The sequence below is a fragment of the Bufo gargarizans genome, chromosome 4, assembly GCF_014858855.1.
Source record: "Bufo gargarizans isolate SCDJY-AF-19 chromosome 4, ASM1485885v1, whole genome shotgun sequence".
Lineage (NCBI taxonomy): Eukaryota > Metazoa > Chordata > Amphibia > Anura > Bufonidae > Bufo > Bufo gargarizans.
In genome coordinates this window covers 458,001,231-458,023,578 of record NC_058083.1, presented here as the reverse complement: position 1 = coordinate 458,023,578, position 22,348 = coordinate 458,001,231, and the positions used below count along the sequence as shown (strand labels likewise).

The 22,348-nt window shown below is 46.9% G+C and overlaps 1 protein-coding gene across 1 annotated transcript; it reads right to left on the bottom strand.

Moving 5' to 3' along the window:
- Window positions 1-6,401: 6,401 nt before the first annotated feature.
- On the bottom strand, window positions 6,402-21,038 carry CRLS1 (cardiolipin synthase 1). The gene is made up of 7 exons (XM_044289842.1): window positions 20,552-21,038; window positions 18,235-18,372; window positions 14,418-14,547; window positions 12,001-12,086; window positions 11,317-11,385; window positions 8,532-8,623; window positions 6,402-6,867 (listed from the first exon to the last, which is right to left on the bottom strand). The coding sequence occupies exons 1-7, from the start codon at window positions 20,888-20,890 to the stop codon at window positions 6,780-6,782; spliced, it is 942 nt and encodes a 313-aa protein (XP_044145777.1). The 5' UTR covers window positions 20,891-21,038; the 3' UTR covers window positions 6,402-6,779.
- Between the last annotated feature and the right edge of the window lie 1,310 nt (window positions 21,039-22,348).

The window sequence follows — 22,348 nt, the reverse complement described above, 5'->3', positions numbered from 1 at the left end:
AAAAACTTCCTATCAGGTTTCTTCCACTCTCTGGCAATAACCTCTTGAATGTTTTTATGCACGTCAAACACCTTCTTTCTTCTGGGACCTAAACCTTCAAACATAGAGTCCTGGACTGACTGCGGTGGCTTTTGATCATCCAACCCTATTGTAGCTCTAACCGCATTGACTAGGGAGCTAGTGTTCTCAACATGAAACAGTGGCTTCCCTGCGGACTCGTCCTCAGAGGACCCATTCTCCTTCTTCTGCCAAACCAGAAAGTACCTCACTGTTACTGGAGGGGGAATCTTTAGCTGCAGCCGCAGAAGTATTGGGGCGGCTTTTAATTAAACCGCTGACTCTCTTACTTCTTCACGGATCATCTGTTTAATGCTGCCCATCAGAGCCTGCTCCTTCATTAACTTGCTTATACACACTTGGCATAGGGGTTTTGCCCAGGTAGAAGGTAGCTTCTTTTTACATACCGCACATCCCCTTTTTTTTGCTCTGGAGGTCTTACTGGAAGACTCCTAAGCACAAAACATGACCCCAAGAGCATATACTATAAAACAAGCCGGGCTACAACCCCTCTTACCTCACCGTGGTACCGGTGTATCATTGGTGGTTTCAGCACGCTGAGCCTGCTCCATGTTCATAAAGCCAAACCAGCCAGAATGAAGGAACTGCCAACCTCTCCCTCTCGGCATGGCAGTGAGCTGGCTGGGCTTTTCTCCTCGGCGCGCGCATGCCGGCTTCCTCCCACCGCCTTAACCCGGAAGTAAAGGATTCCAGAACGCGGCCAGTGGCCGAACATGCGAACATGGCCGCAGAGGTTCGCAGAAGCCCAGGAAGGCCTAAGCCCCTCAGGCCCCGGGAAGGAGAACGGAAAGGGGTAGGAGACAGAAGGGAGCCCAGTCTTCTGCAGCGGCTCCTAAAGGAGTCTTATGCTGCACGGGGTAACCCTCCTCTCACTATTACATAGCTGGGGCCCCCACAGCTCCATGTTAACTCTTAGGACAGGAAACAGAACTGGAGGTAGAGGGGATGGTCCCTCTTTTAAAAGACGGGTCTGATTCTGGTTTACTGTCCTGAGGAGGTGGAGGCAGTCTCTCCAGGGGTTCTGTCATAGGCGAAAGAGAAAAATTAAAAAAAGTTCTTTTACAGCTTTCAGTTTCAGTGCTTCTGCAGACTATTCTGCTTTACAGTGAATCTGTCAGGGAGCTGCTCTGACAGCTCAATCTGTAGCCCTAATCATTCAACTCTTCACAGCTCAAAACCACTCATTTAAGCCAAACTGATAAGAATTTCTCTATAATGAGTAAGGACAGATAAGGCTACAGATGGAGCAACAGATCTCTGACAGATTCACTGCAAGGTCTTTTTCACACAGTCGGTGTTTGACCAGTGACTTTCATCAGTGGTTGTGAGCCAAAACCAGGTGCGGCTCTAAACACAGAAGTGGTGGAAATCTTTCCATTATATCTTATACCGTGTAGGTTCCACTAGGGTTGAGCGGTAAACCGGTGTCAATGATATACCGCGGTATTAGGAAACAGCAATATGGTGATATTGCTTTTCCAAATAACCGCAGTATTTTGTGACGTCATAGGAACGGTCATATGCGTGCTGACCGCTCCTAAATCTGTCAGCCCGCCCCTACATCGTGCATATGCGTACCGTACATAACACATTAGTTCCTGCACCGGCCGTCCCCGGCTGCTCCTCGCTCCCATATTCAAGTCTGCGCCCACTGGCCGAGCACAGGAGTGAGGCGGGCAAAGTCAGTAAGCAGTCCATGTCCAAGATAGGAGAAGAGGAGTGAGGACCCTAACGGCCTGGGTGTCATAAATAAAGGTTATACTGTCTGTCTATGTCTTCTACGGCCCTGGCCCTGCTTACAAGCTGCACTGCGCATGGTGATGGCACTTGATCTCGCATAGCAGGCATTAGGGAATAATACACAGGTCATCATGAGTCCCATCAGTATAATGACTCCCTGTTGTCCCCATACGGGAGCAGCAAGAAGACAGTACTGTATGTGGGCCACAAGACATTATTATACTGATGGGGGGGTCCAAACTGTTGTCCCATACAGTATAATGTCGCCTTATGGCCCCCTTACAGTATAGTTCCTGAGTCTAGATAGTATAATGTCTCCTGGTGGCCCCATGCAGTATAGTGACTCTTGTAGCCCACTGGTCAGCCCATACAGTATATAATGTCTGCTCCTTGTGGTCCATTGCCTTCCCTGCCAGCCCATACAGTGTGTAATGTCTCCTTGTGGCCATCTGTCTGCCTAGCGGCCATCCCATACAATTAATGTCTCCTGGTGGCCCGCTGCCTGCCCATGCAGTATATAATGTCTCCTGGTGGCCCGCTGTATGCCCAGCGGAGAGCCCATACAGTATATAATGTCCCCTTGTGCCCCGCTGCCTGCCCAGCAGCCAGCCTATATAATGTCTCCTTGTGCCCCCTGCCTGCCCATACAGAATATGTCTCCTTGTGCCCCGCTGCCTGCCCATACAGTATATGTTTCCTTGTGCCCTGCTGCCTGCCCATACAGTATGTCTCCTTGTGCCCTTCTGCCTGCCCATACAGTATATAATGTCGCCTTGTGCCCTGCTGCCTGCCCATACAGAATATAATGTCTCCTTGTGGCCCATTGCCTGCCCAGCGACCAGCCCATGCAGTATATAATGTCTCCTTGTGGCCCCCATACAGTATAATATCTCCTTGTGGCCCCCATACAGTATAATATCTCGTTGTAGTCTAGTCCCCATACAGTATAATCTCTCCTTGTGGCCCCCATACAGTATAATCTCTCCTTGCAGTCCCCATACAGTATAATCTCTCCTTGCAGTCACCATACACTATAATCTCTCCTTGTGGCCCCCATACAGTATAATATCTCCCTGTAGTCCCCATACAGTAGAATCTCTCTTTGTGGCCCCCATACAGTATAATATCTCATTCTAGTCTAGTCCCCATACAGTATAATCTCTCCTTGTGGCCCCCATACAGTATAATCTATCCTTGTAGTCCCCATACATTATAATCTCTCCTTGTGGCCCCCATACTATAATATCTCCTTGTGGCCCCCATACAGTATAATCTCTCCTTGTGGCCCCCATACAGTATAATCTCTCCTTGTGGCCCCCATTCAGTATAATATCTCATTCTAGTCTAGTCCCCATACAGTATAATATCTCCTTGTGGCCCCCACAGTATAATCTATCCTTGTAGTCCCCATACAGTATAATCTATCCTTGTAGTCCCCATACAGTATACTCTCTCCTTGTGGCCCCCATACTATAATATCTCCTTGTGGCCCCCATACAGTATAATCTCTCCTTGTGGCCCCCATACAGTATAATCTCTCCTTGTGGCCCCCATACAGTATAATCTCTCCTTGTGGCCCCCATACAGTATAATCTCTCTTTGTGGCCCCCATACAGTATAATCTCTTTGTGGCCCCCATACAGTATAATCTCTCTTTGTGGCCCCCATATAGTATGATGTCTCCTCGTAGTCCCCATACTGTATAATATCTCCTTGTGGCCCCAAGTTTTAGTTTTTTTCTAAAGGGGTATTTATCACGATATATATCATTATCACGATAAATTTCTTAATATCGTTATAGTGGGAATATTTTTGATATCACCCAACCCTAGATTCCACTCCTATTTTTTGGCTCAAAATCATTGATGGAAATCACTGACCAAACACTAACTGTGTGAATAAGGCATTTAGGCAATAGTCTGCAAATGCACAGAAACTGAAAGCTGTAAGGAAAAATTATTTTAAGCCAAAATGAGTAAAATGCAATGATAAAAAAGGCCTTTAAAGGGCTTCTGTCACCCCCCAAACACCAATTTTCAGTTTTTGACAATATATTTGCTAATGTAAGCAGATTCCATGTATACCCCTCTTACATCGGTCTGTGCAGTAATTTCAGTAAAAACGTACTTTCGTGACTCTCTTCCGGGTGTAGGGCTGACGTCATTGGAGAAGGAACGGCCAAGCAAGCGTCCTTCTCTCAGAGCGCCTGCGCCGAATGAGGACCGGTATGGTGCAGGCGCGGGATTTGAGCTGCAGGCAGGGCCAGCGAGAGGAGGAGAGCGCTCGCTGGCCTTGCCAATCAAGTGGAGGAGGGGGCGCTTTTTTCAGACAGAGGATGCGGCGGCTACCAGCAAGTAACCGCCCAACTTGTTGTTAGTGAAGAAATTTACATATCACAAAAGTAAGTTTTTTTACTGAAATTACTGCACAGACCGATGTAAGTGGGTATATATGAAATCTGCTTACATTAGCAAATATATTAAGTCACAAACTGAAAATTGGTGTTTGGGGGGTGACAAGCCCTTTAAAGAAACTGTCCAGTTGAACTGGGGCAGGACAAGCTCTCCTGGTGACCAAGGTACAGGCTATAAAATGTGCCTTGTAGCTTGTTGTGTAGACTAGTTTTATCGCTGACCGCTTTGATAAAAAGACATGATGGTCATCAAAGGTGTAGTTTGGGAGGGGGTGGCGAGACACGTGCACTGGGTGCAGTTAGGAAAGGATGCGGTGGGAGCGCAGGATGCAGGTTTCTAAATACCCCTTGCAGGACCTAAAAGGGTCCTGTCTTACCCCTCTTTCTACTGCCAGTGCTCCTTTATCGTCAAACTGCTGGAGCTGTTTGCTTTCTTTTTAATGAGCTCATCGGCTATGTTCCCCTCTCCCCATTTAGAACACAGGGCTTGACCGAGCATGGATGTATATGGGAGGGACTGCAACTACAACTGTATAACCAGGTTTAGTTATGTGTATATGGAGTAAAGAGCTCCTCGCTGTAGACGCTCTTAGGCCGGGGCTGCACCTTTGTAGTCAGGCTGTGTATGACAAGATACAACCAGCTGAGTTACTCTATGATCATAACTGGATGAATAAAGTGAATCTATATCATGCTTGGCAAAGTTTTTAAAGACTATGAACACATTTGGGGCATTCTTTTAAATAGTTTTTGTCCTACCGCCTTCACTTTCAGTGTATCTGCAGACTGTTGCTTTCTGTTTTTACTCTGTCAGGGCTTGATGTGTAGCCCTTATCTCTGAACTCCTGCCAGCTCATAAACACTCATTACAGCTAAATTCTCAGCAAACTTGTGTGTTTTTGAGCTCACAGACGACTTCAGATGGCTCTCCAAGTTTTGCATGAATATCTTGGTTTAGCAAACCATGAATGGTGCATTAATAATACAGCAAGTTCCAGGCCTAAAGATTGTACTGCCTTTTTTTTAATTATGAGATACCTGGTCCACAGGTAGAGAGGGATCGCAGGGGGACGAACACCCAATAAAAGCCTCAACTCCTGAAGAGTGCTGTGGCCAGTATTCATGTTTGTGAGCTGTCAGGAGTTCAGAGATAAGGGCTACACATTGCGCTGTTAGATCAACTCCCTGACAGATTCAGTGTGAAACAGAAAGAGATAGTCTGCAGGTACACTGGTAGTGAAAGCTGTAGAACAAAAACTGCCAACATCTTTAATAAAGGTAAATTCAAATTATGATTTTTTTTAGCCCATTGAGTAATAAGAATGAGAATTTTTTTTTTTTCCCTAAAAGGTGTAATCTTTAACTTCTATTTGTCTGTTTCACATGAGCATAGATAGCCTTTTGTGCCCATATTACAACCACCAATCTTGGCCCGATTGTGGGTCTCAAAGACTCGAATTAACAGCATCACAGAGATTTGTTCACTCAGAACCACACTCCCATGAAAGGGACTTAAAGGGGTATTATGGTTATAGAAAGTTATCCCCTATCCACAGGATAAGTATCAGAACGGTGGGGGTCCTACCACTGATCACGAGAACTAGGACCCTGTACCCTGTGGAGCCCCTCTGAAATGGAAAGAGCAGCTGGTCAGTACTTGGCTATATCCATAGAAATGAACGGGGGGCTCCACGGGGTACGGGGCCCCTTGTTCTCGTAGAACCCCCACCCATATGATAGTTATACCCAAAAGGTACAGTCATATGGGGCAGTAATGATGGTAGGGAGCTTCACCATTACTACACTGCGACAAAACAGCAAGTTAATACGGTAGATGCTTTTACCACTTTTTAACATTGTTGGTTTGTATGTTTCAACATGTGGTGACATAACGTCTGATTTGTAGGTGCGTCTCCAGGTTTCATAATACTGCCCCTTCATGAACGTCCAGAGTCACGTGGGGTATTTGTGGTGCATTTCTGAGATTCACAACGCATCATACGTTGCAGATGTCTCCCTGATTTTACCCTTTGCAAACACACAGCAAATTTCGTCCATAAGATAAGCAGGGATCTGTTGTAGATTTGAAGGCCATTTCCGGCTGTGTGTGAACTCGGTCATATCCCTTCGGTACCTCATTCATTCTCCCCTATGTACCATACATGACACGTACAGAACAGATTGGTTTATTAAGTTTATAATGTATCTTCCCTTATAAAACTCCTTTACTACTATGTGCAAATCAGAATAATTAAACAGGAGAAAGTCATATTTGGCAGTGCAAAATCACATCCAAAAAAAGGGACTTGACAAAAATTCATCAGAGATTGACAGAAACCATTTACATGCTGGGGAGCTTTCGTAGAGTGTTCCACAAAATCTACCGGGTTTATTATACCACATTCAAATATTGAATATTACGTGTATAATTAGGATTATTAGACGTTGATTCGATTAGCTCCTGCTCTAGAGTCCATTGATCATTAATATCCAGTAATTACAAGGATGAGATGTGGTATCCTACATGTCCCAAGGGTAGTCCGAGACTTCACTTATTGTTCAAAACTTTTACAGTCTTTCGACCATAATGGTAGTAGCTATACCCTGAGGCCACGGTCGAGAAAGCAGTGATACACCTGTAAAAACACACATATCAGAGTTAGTCAGAAGAAGCCTCCATACAACATCGGACTCCTACCCCAGCTTAGTTCATAGGCGCACCCAAAATATCCTCATGTCCCTACAGTCCCAGTAGAGTCCTTGTGATCAGACACTGCAATGCCCTACAAATTTTACCCGGAAGTGTGTGCCCCTCCCTGCTTTTCTGTTAAAATAAATAATTGAAAAATTGTGCAAATAGCCAGAATAATCATGGGGCAGATTTACCAATACTGTCCAAGATTAAAGGAGTTTTCTATTGATGACCTATCCTATCTGATCGGTGGGGGGGGGGGGGGGGGGTCTGACCCCCAGCTGTTTGAAGAGCCTGCGTCGCCGGCGACATCACGTTCATCGGTCACATGGCCTCTGTGCAGCTCCATCCCATTCAAGTGAACGGCCTGGGCTGCAATACTAAGCACAACCATCTAATGTACGGCACTGTTCTTGGTCCGCTATGAGGAGGCCGCGGTGTGTACCAGATTACCCTGATGATAGGCTATCAATATTGGACTCCCAGAAAAACCTCTTCAGATTCTCTAAAACTATGCCAGATTTATAACAGTGACTGATGCTGGATAATACATTTTGTTGCATCTTCAGACTGTCTAGTCCAGGCATGGCCAACCTGTGGCTCTCCAGCTGTTGTAAAACTACAACTCCCACCATGCCTTGCTGTAGGCTGACAGCTATAGGCAGTCTGGGCCTGCTGGGATTTTTGCAACAGCTGGAGAGCCTCAGGTTGGCCATCCCTGGTCTAGTCTAACTTTTTACCACCCATCCTGTTAGCTTCCTAATTTTGGTACATCTTACGCCACGCTGCTTTCCATCTACGCTGCACACACTTTCTGTTAAGACATCCAAAACCCTAAATAAATGTGTCGTAAGGCAGGGGCGGCAGAAGTCTGAAAACTGAAGACATCCTGATGCATCCTGAACGGATTTCTCTCAATTCAGAATGCATGGGGATGAAACTGATCAGTTTTTTTCCGGTATTGAGCCCCTATGACAGAACTCAGCGCCGGAAAAGAAAAACGCTAGTGTGAAAGTAGCCTTACATAGCTTGATAGATGGGGACAGACGTAACCATGGCAGTATACAGCAAAGAGCGCCTGTCACCTCTCCTGACATATCCAAGTAACTACTTGCATTTCCCATGTAATATATTCAGATATTGTTATATATTATGCAAAGATATACAAGAGACTCCCGACACTTTACAAGCTGCTCTCTGAGCTGGTTCAACTAATCCATAGCAGAACACGTAGGACATATGCAGATCATAAAGGGACCCACCTCTATCAGGCAGAGTGAGAGCCACTAACAAGCAGCAGCTTGTCTTCTGGTGGACTCAGACCATGGTCATTCAACCAAATGGTCTCCATTTACTATTACATTTCAACTGTAGGAGGCATTGCAGAGGAAATGAGAAGCTAACGGCGACTTCCTCCGGGAAAAGCAGGCGTTTCGGAAAGCGTTTCATAAAAGGATTATATATCCATTCTAACATGGATTTTCAAAGTAAGTACACCAGCCTCATCAGGTCTATTTAAGAGCGAATGCAGTTTGCACTGTGAAATCTGATGACAGATCCACAAGTCTCTGTAAACCTCTTCGGGCAGTGTGTATCTGTCTAACTCACCATAACGCTTGAAGATAGACACTATCCACGTAATCAAATACAGGAGCCGCAAGTGATGCTGCCACCAGTACTAATTGGACTGCGGTGTTCATCTAAAATAGACAGAAAAGATTACATTTCTTGGTTGTTAAAATTACCGTAATAGACTAATGCTCATTATAAAGGTTGTTAAAATAACATATCAGCTCATACCTGTTCAATAAAATCCCCGCCGATTGATTGCCAGTGCTCCCAGTGATGACTTACCGACATGTGGCTGCTATGGTGGTGATACCAGTATGTACAACATGTGATTGATGCTGCATATTAAGGAAGACCAGCACAGGGGAGCACTGGATCAGCAGCGCTGGAGCAGAGATTGATTTAAAGTGGATTTCTGAGGCATGTTCTTTTTGGAAGATGATGGAAAAAAAACAGCATCTTTGCAATTTTTTGTGGTTTTGTTTTTTATGGTGTTCACTGTGTGGTATAATGACATATCAACGGTATGGTGCAGTCAGTACGATTGAGGTGATACCAAATTTATGTAGGTTTCTTCATGTTTTACTACTTTTGCACAATAAATCCAGTAAAAAAAAAATAATAAATTGTCTTTTTGTCACCATATTCTGAGAGCCATCACTTTTTTTTATAATAATAATTATTATATTATAATAATTATTATCTATTGTGACTTTTTGGTTTGTTATTTAGAAAGAAAAAATGTGAGCAATTAATGAAACAGCAAATAAACTGTAGAATACAGAATAAGGGTCAATTCACACGTCCGTGGTGTGTGTTTTACGGATCCACGAATCCGTGGATTCGCAAAACACGGACATCGGCGGTGTGCGTTCTGCATTTTGCGGACCGCACATCGCCGGCATTCTCATAGAAAATTGCGGACAAGAATAGGACATGTTCTAGTTCCGGGATCGTGCTGCCCCATAGAAATGAATGGGTCCGCATTCCGTTCCTCAAAATGCAGAACGAAATTGCGGACGTGTGAATGGACCCTTAACGTGGAATATGGCTCGAATCAGTGATCATTTAACTTTGTAAAATAAACACAGTGGACAGATGTTGGACAAACTGTGCGGGTGGGGGGGTCCTCTCGCAGGGTGGAGGGCATAGGATAGTCCTTTCTCTGCATAAATAGATGGACTCTGAAATACAGAATAGGGTTCTGTTTTGGTGATCAGTGAGAGAATTCTTGATCCAAGGGCTCCAGACCTCCAAAAACAGTCATGATGGTCTGCTAAGGTAGAAGTTCATTTTTTCGTTGAGAGACATCACTTTTTATTGTTGTGATGACTGAGCTGTTTGAGGGGTCTCTTTTTGTGGGGCAAGCTATACTTTTCATTGGTACCAATCAGGATACACAATGATTTTTTTATTCTGTTTTATAGGAGGTGGGATGAACAAAAAAAAAAAAAAAAAAAACACAGTAATTCTGGAAAGGTTTTATTTCACATTTCAACGTCACATTATTTAACTCATGTTATTTGATGAGCGGGTTAAATAATGTGATAGTTTAACAGTTCAGGTTATTACGGACATGCTGATACTTATTATTAAACAATTTACTTCACTTCTACATTCTTTTAGACCCACCAGGGGACTTGACCATGTACTAGCTTGAACGTTCATATAATATACTGCAATACTTCTATATTTAAATATTATGCCTGTCAGCTTAAAGGGGTTGTCCAGGTTCAGAGCTGAACCCGGAAATACCCATAATTTCACCCCGGCAGCCCCTCTAACTTGAGCATTGGAGCAGTTCATGCTCTGATGCTCTCCTTTTCTCTAAATCACACACTGCCCTGCGGAAGCTTCCGACCGGCAGTGTGTTCGGTGATGTCACCAGCTCTGATGGGCGTGCTTTAGTGCTGCCCTAGCTGTTTTACTGGCTAGGGCAGCGCTAAAGCCCGCCCATCAGTGCACCGGGCTTCCTAGCAGCCCCATGGAGAGCCGGGTACGTCACTGGATCTCCAAAAAAAGCCTTTGCCCTGCGTGATTTAGCGCAGGGCAAAGGAGACCATCGGAGCATGAACTACTCCAATGCTCAAGTCAGGGGGGCTGCCTGGGTGAAAATGGAGGTATGTCTGGGTTCAGCTCTGAACCCGGACAACCCCTTTAACTTTGACATGCTTGTCAGGTGTACCAAGAGGGCAGACCAGCCACCACAGCAACCCATTAGCATCCTGCAATTTTTTTGTTTGCAGGAGGCAACAGGGTATCAAGTGGAACAAGGCATCTAAGGGGTTATGGAGGTCAGCCGAAGCTTGTCGAATATGTATGGCCAACTTTATGGTGGCTGTTGTTGCTACAGAGGTGCGTCTGTGTGGTGTGGTGTGATCCGGTGCCAAAGGGGCTTAGCCTGACATCAGGGGTGCTGTTGGGCTGTTAAGAATCACCTACAGGAGCTGGGGTACAGCAGCTATGGTCGTCATTTGGCGCTGCACCACATTTTGTGCAGAGACCCACTATGATGTGGTGAGTGGGTCTATGCATTTTGAAATAAATGTATACAAAGTGACTAGTGCTCATGGTTATAAATTACGCTGAGGAGCAGCAGATCAATGCATGGCATGTGGATGCACGATCTGTGCCTTTTTCATGGGTGGAATGGATAATAACAGGAAACAATAGGCTCAGGAAGAAATTATTTACTGGTACTGTCAGTTATCTATATGAATACATATGGTGACTGTTTACATAATAAATGCTACCATATAATTAAGATTTTATGAAAATACGTTATTTCAGAGCTATGGGAAAGGCAGGGTGATTAGACACTTACCTTACTGATAAACGTTGGCTCTAACTGAGCAGTTGCATAACAAGGGTTAAAATATCTGCCAAGGGTTCTCTAATGGAGAAGAGGATTCACAGAATCAGTTTTGAAATAACTTTTAAACCTACCACAGACTGAGCGCATGCCTAGAACTGTTATCACTGAGCTCAGCATATAAACTGCATAAGTAAGCGCCCTCTAGTGGTGGCTGCAGGCAGTAAGAATTCTACCATTTAACTATACCTATGGATTTGAGCTCTGACCACTAAAAAGATAAATTAACACAAAAGGAGACACTTTAGTGGTGTATTTTAGGCTATTTTGGTCACCAAACAACACAGCAATCTAACATCTGCTGGCAGCAAATATATGTGCATGCAGTTCTCGTGCGTGGCTTTTTTGCCATCTTTCGCCTCCATGTTGAAGTATGTCTAGGTGAGGAATAAAACTTTAAAGGGGCTGTCCCATGACAACAAGTTATCCCCTATCCACAGGATGTGGGAGACAAGCGTCTGATCAGATGTGGTCTGACCGATGGTTCCCCTGCCGATCACTAGAACAGGGGCCCAAGTTCCGTTTGAAAAGAAAGGCAGATGTGCATGTCCTGTGGACAGGGGATAAGTTGTGGTCACAGGACAATCTCTTTAATATGTGTACACAGAGGCAAACACACACTTAACATATACTTACTGGAGGAGGAAGGGTTTTATAGCGGACATAAAAAACAGCACTAATCAAGGCGATGTCCCTCAAAATGATCATGACGGTCAGAGGAACTATTAAACAATAAAAGCAGGCATTATTGAGCAGAACAGCAGAAGAATCTACAATACTTATCCATAGGCACTGTCTGAACCCTATTTTCCATATACACGATTATGGCGATGGCCGTCTCGCCTGAACTACTGTTAAGGGTCCATTCACACCCCCGTAGTATATTGCGGATCCGCAATACACCTGGCCGGCACCCCCATAGAACTGCCTATTCTTGTGGACAAGAATAGGACATGTTCTATTTTTTTCCGGATCCGGGGACCGGAAGATCGGGGGAGCGCTCCGGAAATGCAGGCAGCACACTGTGTGCTGTCCGCATCCATTCCTGCCCCATAGAGAATGAATGGGTACGCACCCGTTCCGCAGAATTGCGGAATGGGTGCGGACACATTCACGGACGTGCGAATGGACCCTAACATTGAAAATATGCTGTACAGCAACCTCATGGACAATACGACTCTGTAGTCTGAAGATGACGCATTGAGTATTCTAGACATAATCTGTGCAGACCTCATTCTGCAGTCCCTGGCTGTCTGGTTTCAAGCACCCAATTTCTTTTGCCAGTTCCCCACAACGAGTAGCTGATAACGGGGGGCGGCACTGCAATCAGCTATTATTTCAGAGGAAGAGACCCAGTGCCGAGTGCAGATTTAAATTACAGCTGAAATCAAAGGGTTGGGTCTCCACGGAGGCAAAGAGTGGAATACCTCCCTCGATTAGTAGACGACAATTTATATTGGTAATTTAAAGGGTTTGTCCAAGGTGGGCAAATAATTGCCCAGAAAGGGAGAGTTATTCCTCTGTTGTTCCTGTGCAACCGCTCCTGTCCTCCCTGATGGTCTCTTCAATTAGGCTAGGGCTACACGGCGACATTTGTCAAGCGACAAAAAGGGTACAACTACATTGCGAAATTTATGTTACACCAATGTCATGCAACCTTTATTGTGATGATAGGATGGATTTTTTTGTGACTGTCGTGTCGCAATATGTTGCAAGTCACAGTGCGACACCACTGAATATCATTATAAAAAAATGTCACATGACTTTTCTGTGTAGCCCTAGCATTAGATGCAGCAGTCATGTGCCTGAGTGCCCACATGACCATTGCAGTCAATCACTGACCTCAGCAGTCTCATCATATACCACCTTTCTGTCTCAACCGAGTAACAGAGACCAGCAAAGGAGACCGGAGCGGTAGACCTGGAAAGATACGGGAATAAACGGATAAGTAATTATTTCTTATTGTTCTACGACATTCCCCACCTCCCCAAGGAAATTTTTGCCCAACTCGGATAATCCCTTATGAAATAATGTGAGACCAATGTCAAGTAACCACTAAAACATATAGCTGGATCATGTGTTCATCAACTGACAGATTTTTTTTATGTTAGGTCTTCTGTAAAGTGTCACATTAATGCCAATCTAGACGTGCACCTACTACATGCCAATCCATGAGCTGGAATAAAGCTTGCAGGATGCTTCCCTTACTTCATATGCAAAGAGATATCTTTTAAAGAAGCACTCCCACACAAATGATTATTCTCTGACCTGTTAGTGAACGTAATCTTCTTACCTGGTGACTTTATTTGTGAGTTATAACCTCCCTTCTGATCCTTAGCTGTGTCATGTGAACACTCTGATCTCCAATTGACAAAGGACAGCAAATCAGTTACTTCTCTATTCATTCCTATAAGACTGACATTGAGGCTCCCATAGGAATACACAGAGAAACTGGCTTCCTGTCCACACACAAGATGCTGTTTATTTTTAGAGTGCTGGTCACATGATATAGCTGAGGATCAGAAGGGAGGGGATAACTCACAAATACAGTCACTGGAAAGAAAATTACCTTCACTACAATTTACATCAAGTACCTTTCCAAACAGGTTAGAGAATAAAAATAATAATAATTTGTAGGAATGTTTCTTTAAGGAAAGAGAACCATCTAGTGGAAGTGGCTCCCTATGAATCGAAATCTGACTTTTTAACAAGCCTTGGAATATGACAAGAGAAATGCCAAACCAAATATCCATCCCTAGACAGCTGGTTTGTGGTGCTCTCCCCTCATCAGTATGGATTAGGATTTTCCCATGGAGCACTGCCAGTGAGTCTACATACCATGGAGCACTTTACAGTGAATCTCCATACAAGACTGTACTCTTTAGGGACAGCCAGCACCCTGCCTAAGCTGCATCCAAGGCATCGCACACAGCCAGCCAGAGCCCTTAAACACACGAGTCGCCATCAAGCACATAAGGCACCCATGATGGATGGAGCGAATCTGAATCCTATGAACGGTGTGACACAGAATATCATGGACGGCCCCTTCTTACCTGGGATCAGATGTGCATATGTTAAGCAGACGTATAGGACACTGATAAGAATTTTATCCGCCAGTGGATCAAGAGCGCTTCCCAATGCTGATTTCTGATTGGCCCAATTCCTTGCGATATATCCATCTAACTATAAAGAGGAAACTTAAATTAGAAAGTGAGCACATCATCCAAGCCTGCCAGTGCCCCAGAACGTCCATGTTTATGGGAAGGCCAGACTAGAACGCCACCAACCATCTAGGGTCTATGCATGAGGCCCAAAGGTCACCAAATTCATACACACTAAGGGCACATGTACACGACCGTATGTATTTTGTGTTCCACAAACTACAGATGACGTCAGTGTTGCATCTGTTTTTATGGTTCTGCATTTTGAAGACGAGTATGGAACATGTTCTATCCGTTTCTGGAACGGACATGCAGAAAGCAAACGGAAATCATCTGTGTCCATTCCGCAAAAGGTAGAACATGTCCTATTCTCAGCCACAAAATGTGGACCGTGGACCCATTGAAATCAATGGGAAACATTTACCAAGACCGGCTTTTTATGTCAGTCTTGGTTTCCTCCTCTGCGCTACCCGAAGATTCGTCTAATTTATGACAAGGCTTAAATAAATCTCATCAAATTAAACGCATCTGTGGCAGTCCTTGCACAAAAAATTACGCCAGCATGCGTAAATGTTAATAAATTTGGCGAGGCTGGAGTTGCGGCCCAAGCAAGCCCTTATCCCATCCAACTGGCGAAGACGGCAAAAAAACGGCCATGAGACAATATTTTAAAAATAGGACTTATGCCTAAAGGAGGGGGCGTAGTGATTGGGACCATAACCATGCCCAACGGCTGCAAAGCGATCGGCTGCACAGGATCGCAAGGCACATTATTTAGGTAAACTAGAGGAATGGTCAAAAATCTGGCAACTAAAATTTTATGTTGATAAGTGCAAGATAATGCACCTGGGGCGTAAAAACCGAAGAGCAGAATATAAAATCAGTGATACAGTCCTAACCTCAGTATCTGAGGAAAGGGATTTAGGGGTCATTATTTCAGAAGACTTAAAGGTAGGCAGACAGTGTCATAGAGAAGCAGGAAATGCTAGCAGAATGCTTGGGTGTATAGGGAGAGGCATTACCAGTAGAAAGAGGGAGGTGCTCATGCCGCTCTACAGAGCACTAGTGAGACCTCATTTGGAGTATTGTGCTCAGTACTGGAGACCATATCTCCAGAAGGATATTGATACTTTGGAGAGAGTACAGAGAAGAGCTACTAAACTAGTACATGGATTGCAGGATAAAACTTACCAGGAAAGAGTAAAGGACCTTAACATGTATAGCTTGTAAGAAAGACGAGACAGAGGGGATATGATAGAAACCTTTAAATACATAAAGGGAATCAACAAGGTAAAAGAGGAGAGAATATTTAAAAGAAGAAAAACTGCTACAAGAGGACATCGTTTTAAATTAGAGGGGCAAAAGTTTAAAAGTAATAGGAAGTATTACTTTACTGAGAGAGTAGTGGATGCATGGAATAGCCTTCCTGCAGAAGTGGTAGCTGCAAATACAGTGAAGGAGTTTAAGCATGCATGGGATAGGCATAAGGCCATCCTTCATATAAGATATGGCCAGGGCTATTCATAGTATTCAGTATATTGGGCAGACTAGATGGGCCAAATGGTTCTTATCTGCCGACACATTCTATGCCTGCGGTCCAGTCCAAACAAAATGCTGCAAGCAGCCTTGTGGACGGACCTCAGGCATAATTGTGCCTTGCGATCCTGTGCATCCGATCGCCTGCGCCTGTGGCTACAGTGCCATTCACTTCAATGGATCGTCACGCCCCCTCCTGCCCCACAACATAGTGAGCCGGCCGCGATGTAGTGCATTCTGGACAATCATCTGGTGTGAACGAGGACTAAACTCACCCCACAAAGACTGGAACGCAAGTCAGCCACCTCCCTGCATAAGGAAGCGTGGCGGTGCATTGAAATATGGTTTTGATTTAAAAAGAAAATTGTATCAGGACAAGTAGATCGAGCCCCCGCTTTAGTCCTTCGACAAGTAGTTTTTTTATTTCCACACCCCTGAATATGGATGACATCTTTGTTCTGTCAGTGGTTTTCATGGACCCATAGACTTCAAAGGTCATGATTAGGCCACATCACGGACCAAAGTAGTGCACGCTTCCATTATTTCTCCACTGACCCACGTCAGTGGAAAACTACTGACGTGTGAACAAACTAATTACAATCAATGGATCCGTGTGCTGTCCGTGGAGAACAAAGACAGTACACATCTGTAATTCACTGACGTCTGAATGAGGGCTCATGCACACAGCCGTATTTCTAGTCCGCATTCGATCCGCTTTTTTGCAGGTCAGTGGGGCAACAAAATATGCGGACAGCACTCCGAGCCGTCTGCAAAATTATGGAACATGTCCTATTCTTGTTCATATTACAGACAAGGATAGGACTATCCTATTAGGGGCTGGCCGTCCCGCAAAATGAAGAATGAACGCGGCTGGTATACGTGTTTGGCGGATCCACAATTTGTTGATGTGCATGAGACCACTTTCACATAGTAAGTGTTTGATCAATGATTTTGAGCCAAAACCAGGTGCAGGACAGGGACACAGAACAGGTGCAGATCTTTCCAATACACCTGATCTTTGTGTAGCCTCCACTTCTGGTTTTGGCTCACAATCACTGATGGAAATCACGGACCAAACACTGACTGTGAGAAGGCGGCCCAATGCCTCTTTCACACGTCAGTGAATCAAAAGAGAACTCCGACAGCACACGTACTTACTGACTTTAATGCGTTTAATCACACATCACCAATTTTCCACTGATCACGAGGCATGCACCACACTGGCCTGTGATGTGGAGCAAACAAGCCCATTCAAGATGAAAACTGTGGACCCGGTGACACAATATGGATGGCTTCCGTATTCCGTCAGTGATTTTCACGGACCACTGCTAGGCGATGATCTGGAAATTAATGGTCAGCCTAGCAGTGTACGTGGAATATGGTTGACATGCGGAGGGCAAAAAAACAGACACATGGGCTAAACATGGATCCTTCATGGACATCTTCACGGATAAACCACCTACCATCTTGACACGGAAGTCATCATGGACATGGATGTGTGAAAGAGGCTTAAGGCCTTAAAGGGGTTGTCCACTCCTATACTACTGATGGTCTAAGATCAGCGGGGGTCCAAACACCTGCCGAGCAGCTGCTTTAGAGTAAATCCAGTGACCACTTCCATGGTGTAGCGCAGGAATGCTCAACCAGCAGCCCTCCAGCTGTTGCAAAACTACAAATCCCAGCATGCCCTAATAGCTGTAGGCTGTCCAGGCATGTTGGGAGTTGTAGTTTTGCTACAGCTGGAGGGCCACAAGTTGAGCATTCCTGGTGTAGCGGATGGAGCTGGTTACTGAAGTGACTGGGAGCAGCGCTGCACTTACAATCTCCATCCACTGCACTGGGGCTACTCTGAGACGGCTGATCATGGGGGGCGGATGGAGTTGAAACCCCCCTGTTAAGATATTGCTGATCGTTAATAAAAGGAGTAGAAGCCCCCTTTAGATGTACGGACAAACAGGGTGGATTTTCCTGCGCAATTAACAAGGAATCCGCTGCGTTTGTCCCAGATTTCACCTTATAGGGTAAAATCCGCACTGAACTCCAACACGCCCCATCGCTCTATCCCTCCAATAGCGGATGACATTTATTGGTGCATGGCCTTCTTTACTAGGCCCCAGATGTTATAGGGGGTCCCCGCTGACACACAGAGGGCATGAATAGGCTGAACACTCACCAAATCTGTTACTCCAGCTAGAATGAAAATCCCCAGAGCGAGGTTAAAGTCTTCCCCAACGATGAGGTAACCGAGGACAGGAGAGAGGCCGATCCGGGTCATAGACAGAAGATTTGGGATGGTCCATGGGTTTTCATACTGCAGAACAGAGCACAGAACAGCCCCACAATCAGTCAGCATGAGAGGACTAATAGTACTCCAATAACACAGCTCAAGAGGAGCCCAATGTATCACAGCGACCCCCACTGGTCACTTCCAGTAAATGGACACCAAGTACTGCCCAGATTACGCTGCGCCAACATTTGGCCATCCATTGTCATATGTTAAGTCACTCCCACAGAAGAGCTGGGCCCAGCGCATTATTCATTCTGCTGCATTAGCTTCCTATGGGCTCATGTGTGTGCCCGGTGCCCGTATTGCGGCCCGCAAACACTTGACTGGGTCCACAATCGGCAAGATGCAGACCAGAAGCACTATGGGGCACTTCCGTGGGATTTCAGTCCGTGCCTCCGCACCACAAAAAAAAAAGTAATATTTTTTTGTGGTGCGGACTGAATCTTGTGTATCGCGGAAGTGAATGGGTCCGCATCTGCAAATGGAGGGCACGCGGCCAGTGTCCATGGATTGCGGACTGCTATTTGTGGTGCGCAGTACAGGGCGAACACGTTCGTGAGCATGATCCCTAAACTTGAGTCCAGAAAAGCACGAAATTTTACAAGAAGGTCTGGGTGCAATCACATCAGTAAATGTACCCCACTGAGCGCGAGCTGAACACTAGTAGTAATAATAGTAACTACAGCAGCATGATTAGTATGTGTAGTAGTAATAGATGTAGGATTAATACTAGTTGTAGAGGCAATTGTACTCATTAACACTAGCTCTGGAGCAGCGTCAGCAGTGACAGTCGCGGTTGGACGCCAGTGACAGCCGCGCTTGGACGCCAGTGACAGCCGCGCTTGGACGCCAGTGACAGCCGCGCTTGGACGCCAGTGACAGCCGCGCTTGGACGCCAGTGACAGCCGCGCTTGGACGCCAGTGACAGCCGCGCTTGGACGCCAGTGACAGCCGCGCTTGGACGCCAGTGACAGCCGCGCTTGGACGCCAGTGACAGCCGCGCTTGGACACCAGTGACAGCAGCGCTTGGACGCCAGCGACAGCAGCGCTTGGACGCCAGCGACAGCAGCGCTTGGACGCCAGCGACAGCAGCGCTTGGACACCAGCGACAGGAGCGCTTGGACACCAGCGACAGCAGCGCTTGGACGCCAGCGACAGCAGCGCTTGGACGCCAGCGACAGCAGCGCTTGGACGCCAGTGACACTTGGACACTAGTGACACCAGTGACAGGAGCGCTTGGACACCAGTTAAAGGAGCGCTTGGACACCAGTGACAGGAGCGCTTGGACACCAGTGACAGGAGCGCTTGGACACCAGTGACAGGAGCGCTTGGACACCAGTGACACTTGGACACTAGTGACACCAGTGACAGGAGCACTTGGACACCAGTGACGGGTGCGGTTGGACACCAGTGACGGGTGCGGTTGGACACCAGTGACGGGTGCGGTTGGACACCAGTGACAGGAGCGCTTGGACACCAGTGACAGGAGCGCTTGGACACCAGTGACAGGAGCGCTTGGACACCAGTGACAGGAGCGCTTGGACACCAGTGACACTTGGACACTAGTGACACCAGTGACAGGAGCACTTGGACACCAGTGACGGGTGCGGTTGGACACCAGTGACGGGTGCGGTTGGACACCAGTGACAGGAGCGCTTGGACACCAGTGACAGGAGCGCTTGGACACCAGTGACAGGAGCGCTTGGACACCAGTGACAGGAGCGCTTGGACACCAGTGACAGGAGCGCTTGGACACCAGTGACACTTGGACACTAGTGACACCAGTGACAGGAGCACTTGGACACCAGTGACGGGTGCGGTTGGACACCAGTGACGGGTGCGGTTGGACACCAGTGACGGGTGCGGTTGGACACCAGTGACGGGTGCGGTTGGACACCAGTGACGGGTGCGGTTGGACACCAGTGACGGGTGCGGTTGGACACCAGTGACGGGTGCGGTTGGACACCAGTGACGGGTGCGGTTGGACACCAGTGACAGGAGCGCTTGGACACCCACCAGTGACGGGAGCGCTTGCACACCAGTGACACTTGGACACCAGTGACAGGAGCGGCTGTACACCAGTGACAGCAGCGCTTGGACAGCAGGCCCAGTAATGAGGGCGCTGTGCCCGGGAGGCGGGTGACCTTGGGGTGGTGCAGGGCTCACATAGGGGTGTGAGGGGTCAGAAGGCGGCGGTCCTCACCAGGTCAGTGCTCCGGGGGGGCCCGGCCTCCTCTCCTCCCGTCTTCTCGCCGTTCCCAGACTTGTGTCGCCCCCTCCCGCACACTATCCGGGCGGAGAGCCGCAGCAGGGGCCGGTGGAGGGCGGCGCGGCCGTGCAGGCACCGGAGCGGGTGAGCGGCGGGCAGAGCGCTGGGGCCCGGGCGCCCTCTTCCAGGCCCGGGGCCGTCCCGTACCCCCAGCACATGGCGGGTCTGGGCCCAGGTGTCCTGGACCACATCGCGGCCTCTTAGTAACCGCCGGGCCGGGCAACTGAGCGCAGACAGCGGGCACCGGCCCAGCAGCACTGCCAGCACCGACATCGCGACAGCAGGGGCTCACCGCTCCCCATGCAGCCGACCTGCCCCCGGCCCTGCCTGTGCGACAAGTTGCATGCTTTACGGCGTTAACCCTTCCGGGCCGGTAACCGAGCCTGCAGGTGACGGAATGCAGAAAGAAATAACATGGCGGCCGACAATACACAGTGTAATCCGTCCCAGCAGAGGGGGCGGAGGCGAACGGGTTAAAAGGAGATACTGTCCCTTTAACGCAGAAAAGTTCCACGCTGATTTATAAAGCGGTTTTTTTGTAGGTGCGTTTTTTCACCTTTTTTTCCTTCTAACTAATGGGTGTTTACTTCCTTTCAAGACTGTTTTCCACTTGCAGTTTTTAAGCACAGATCCGCGCAAAAAACAAATGGCGTCACTCATTTCAACGAGAGCGCGGATTGCGCGCAAGGATAGGGCACACCGCTTCTTTTTTCCGGTTTCCTATTGTAATAAATGGAAGTATGCTTGGGGGATGTTCACACAATGGATTTAAACGCACTGATTTTCTGCACGGTTTTAGCTTCCCATTCCTTTCAATGGGAGAATTAGCGTGGATTCCGCTCCATGATAGAGTTTGCTGCTTTTTTTTTTATCCACACTTTTTCCCACTTCTGCCTCCCACTGTAATAAATGGAAGGCTTTTTTTTGGCACAGAAAACAGCCTGAAAAACAGCAACAAAAAACGTAGTGCGAACAGGCCCTTGGAGTTTTATTTTCTGCGCAGATTCTGATGTGGAAAATGCAGTAAAATCAGCTCCAAGTCTGTGTGAATGCGACCCAAAAGTGGACCACGGCAGATTTTCCGCATAGGCGTGTGCTCAGATCAGTGGCAGATTAACATAGGGGCGTTCGGGTCGGCAGTCCCGGGCCCGGCATCGCTGGGGGGGCAACTTGAATGCCCACATACTGCGGTGGGGCACGGGAGCGCATAGTTCCCTGCCCCGCCACCAATCACCGCCATAGGCTTCAGGCCTAGTAGGCCTGAGGCCTATGTGGTAGTATAATCCCGGCGTAGGGGGCGTGATGACATCATCCTACGTCGGGATGCAGGACCATGAAGATTGCGCGCCTGCCTCACCATCCCGGACACAGGTAGGTATGAGCTTTTATTTTTTTTCTGTGTGTGCTAACTTTGGGGGGCAGTGGAGGACATGGGGGGGATTACTACATGGGGGCAAATTACTTTATAGGGGGTAGTGTGGGGGCGTTGCTGTTAGGAGACATTATTTTGGGGCTTTATTTTTGGGGACACTATACAGGCATTATTATCTGGAGCAAAATATAATTGATCAAACTGGTGTAAAGTAGAACTGGGTTAGTTACCCATAGCAACAGATTCCACCTTTCATTTTTGACAACTCCTTTGGAAAATAAAAGGAGGAATCTGATTGGTTGCTATGGGCAACTAAGCCAGTGCTACTTTACACCAGCTTGATAAATGACCCCAATTAT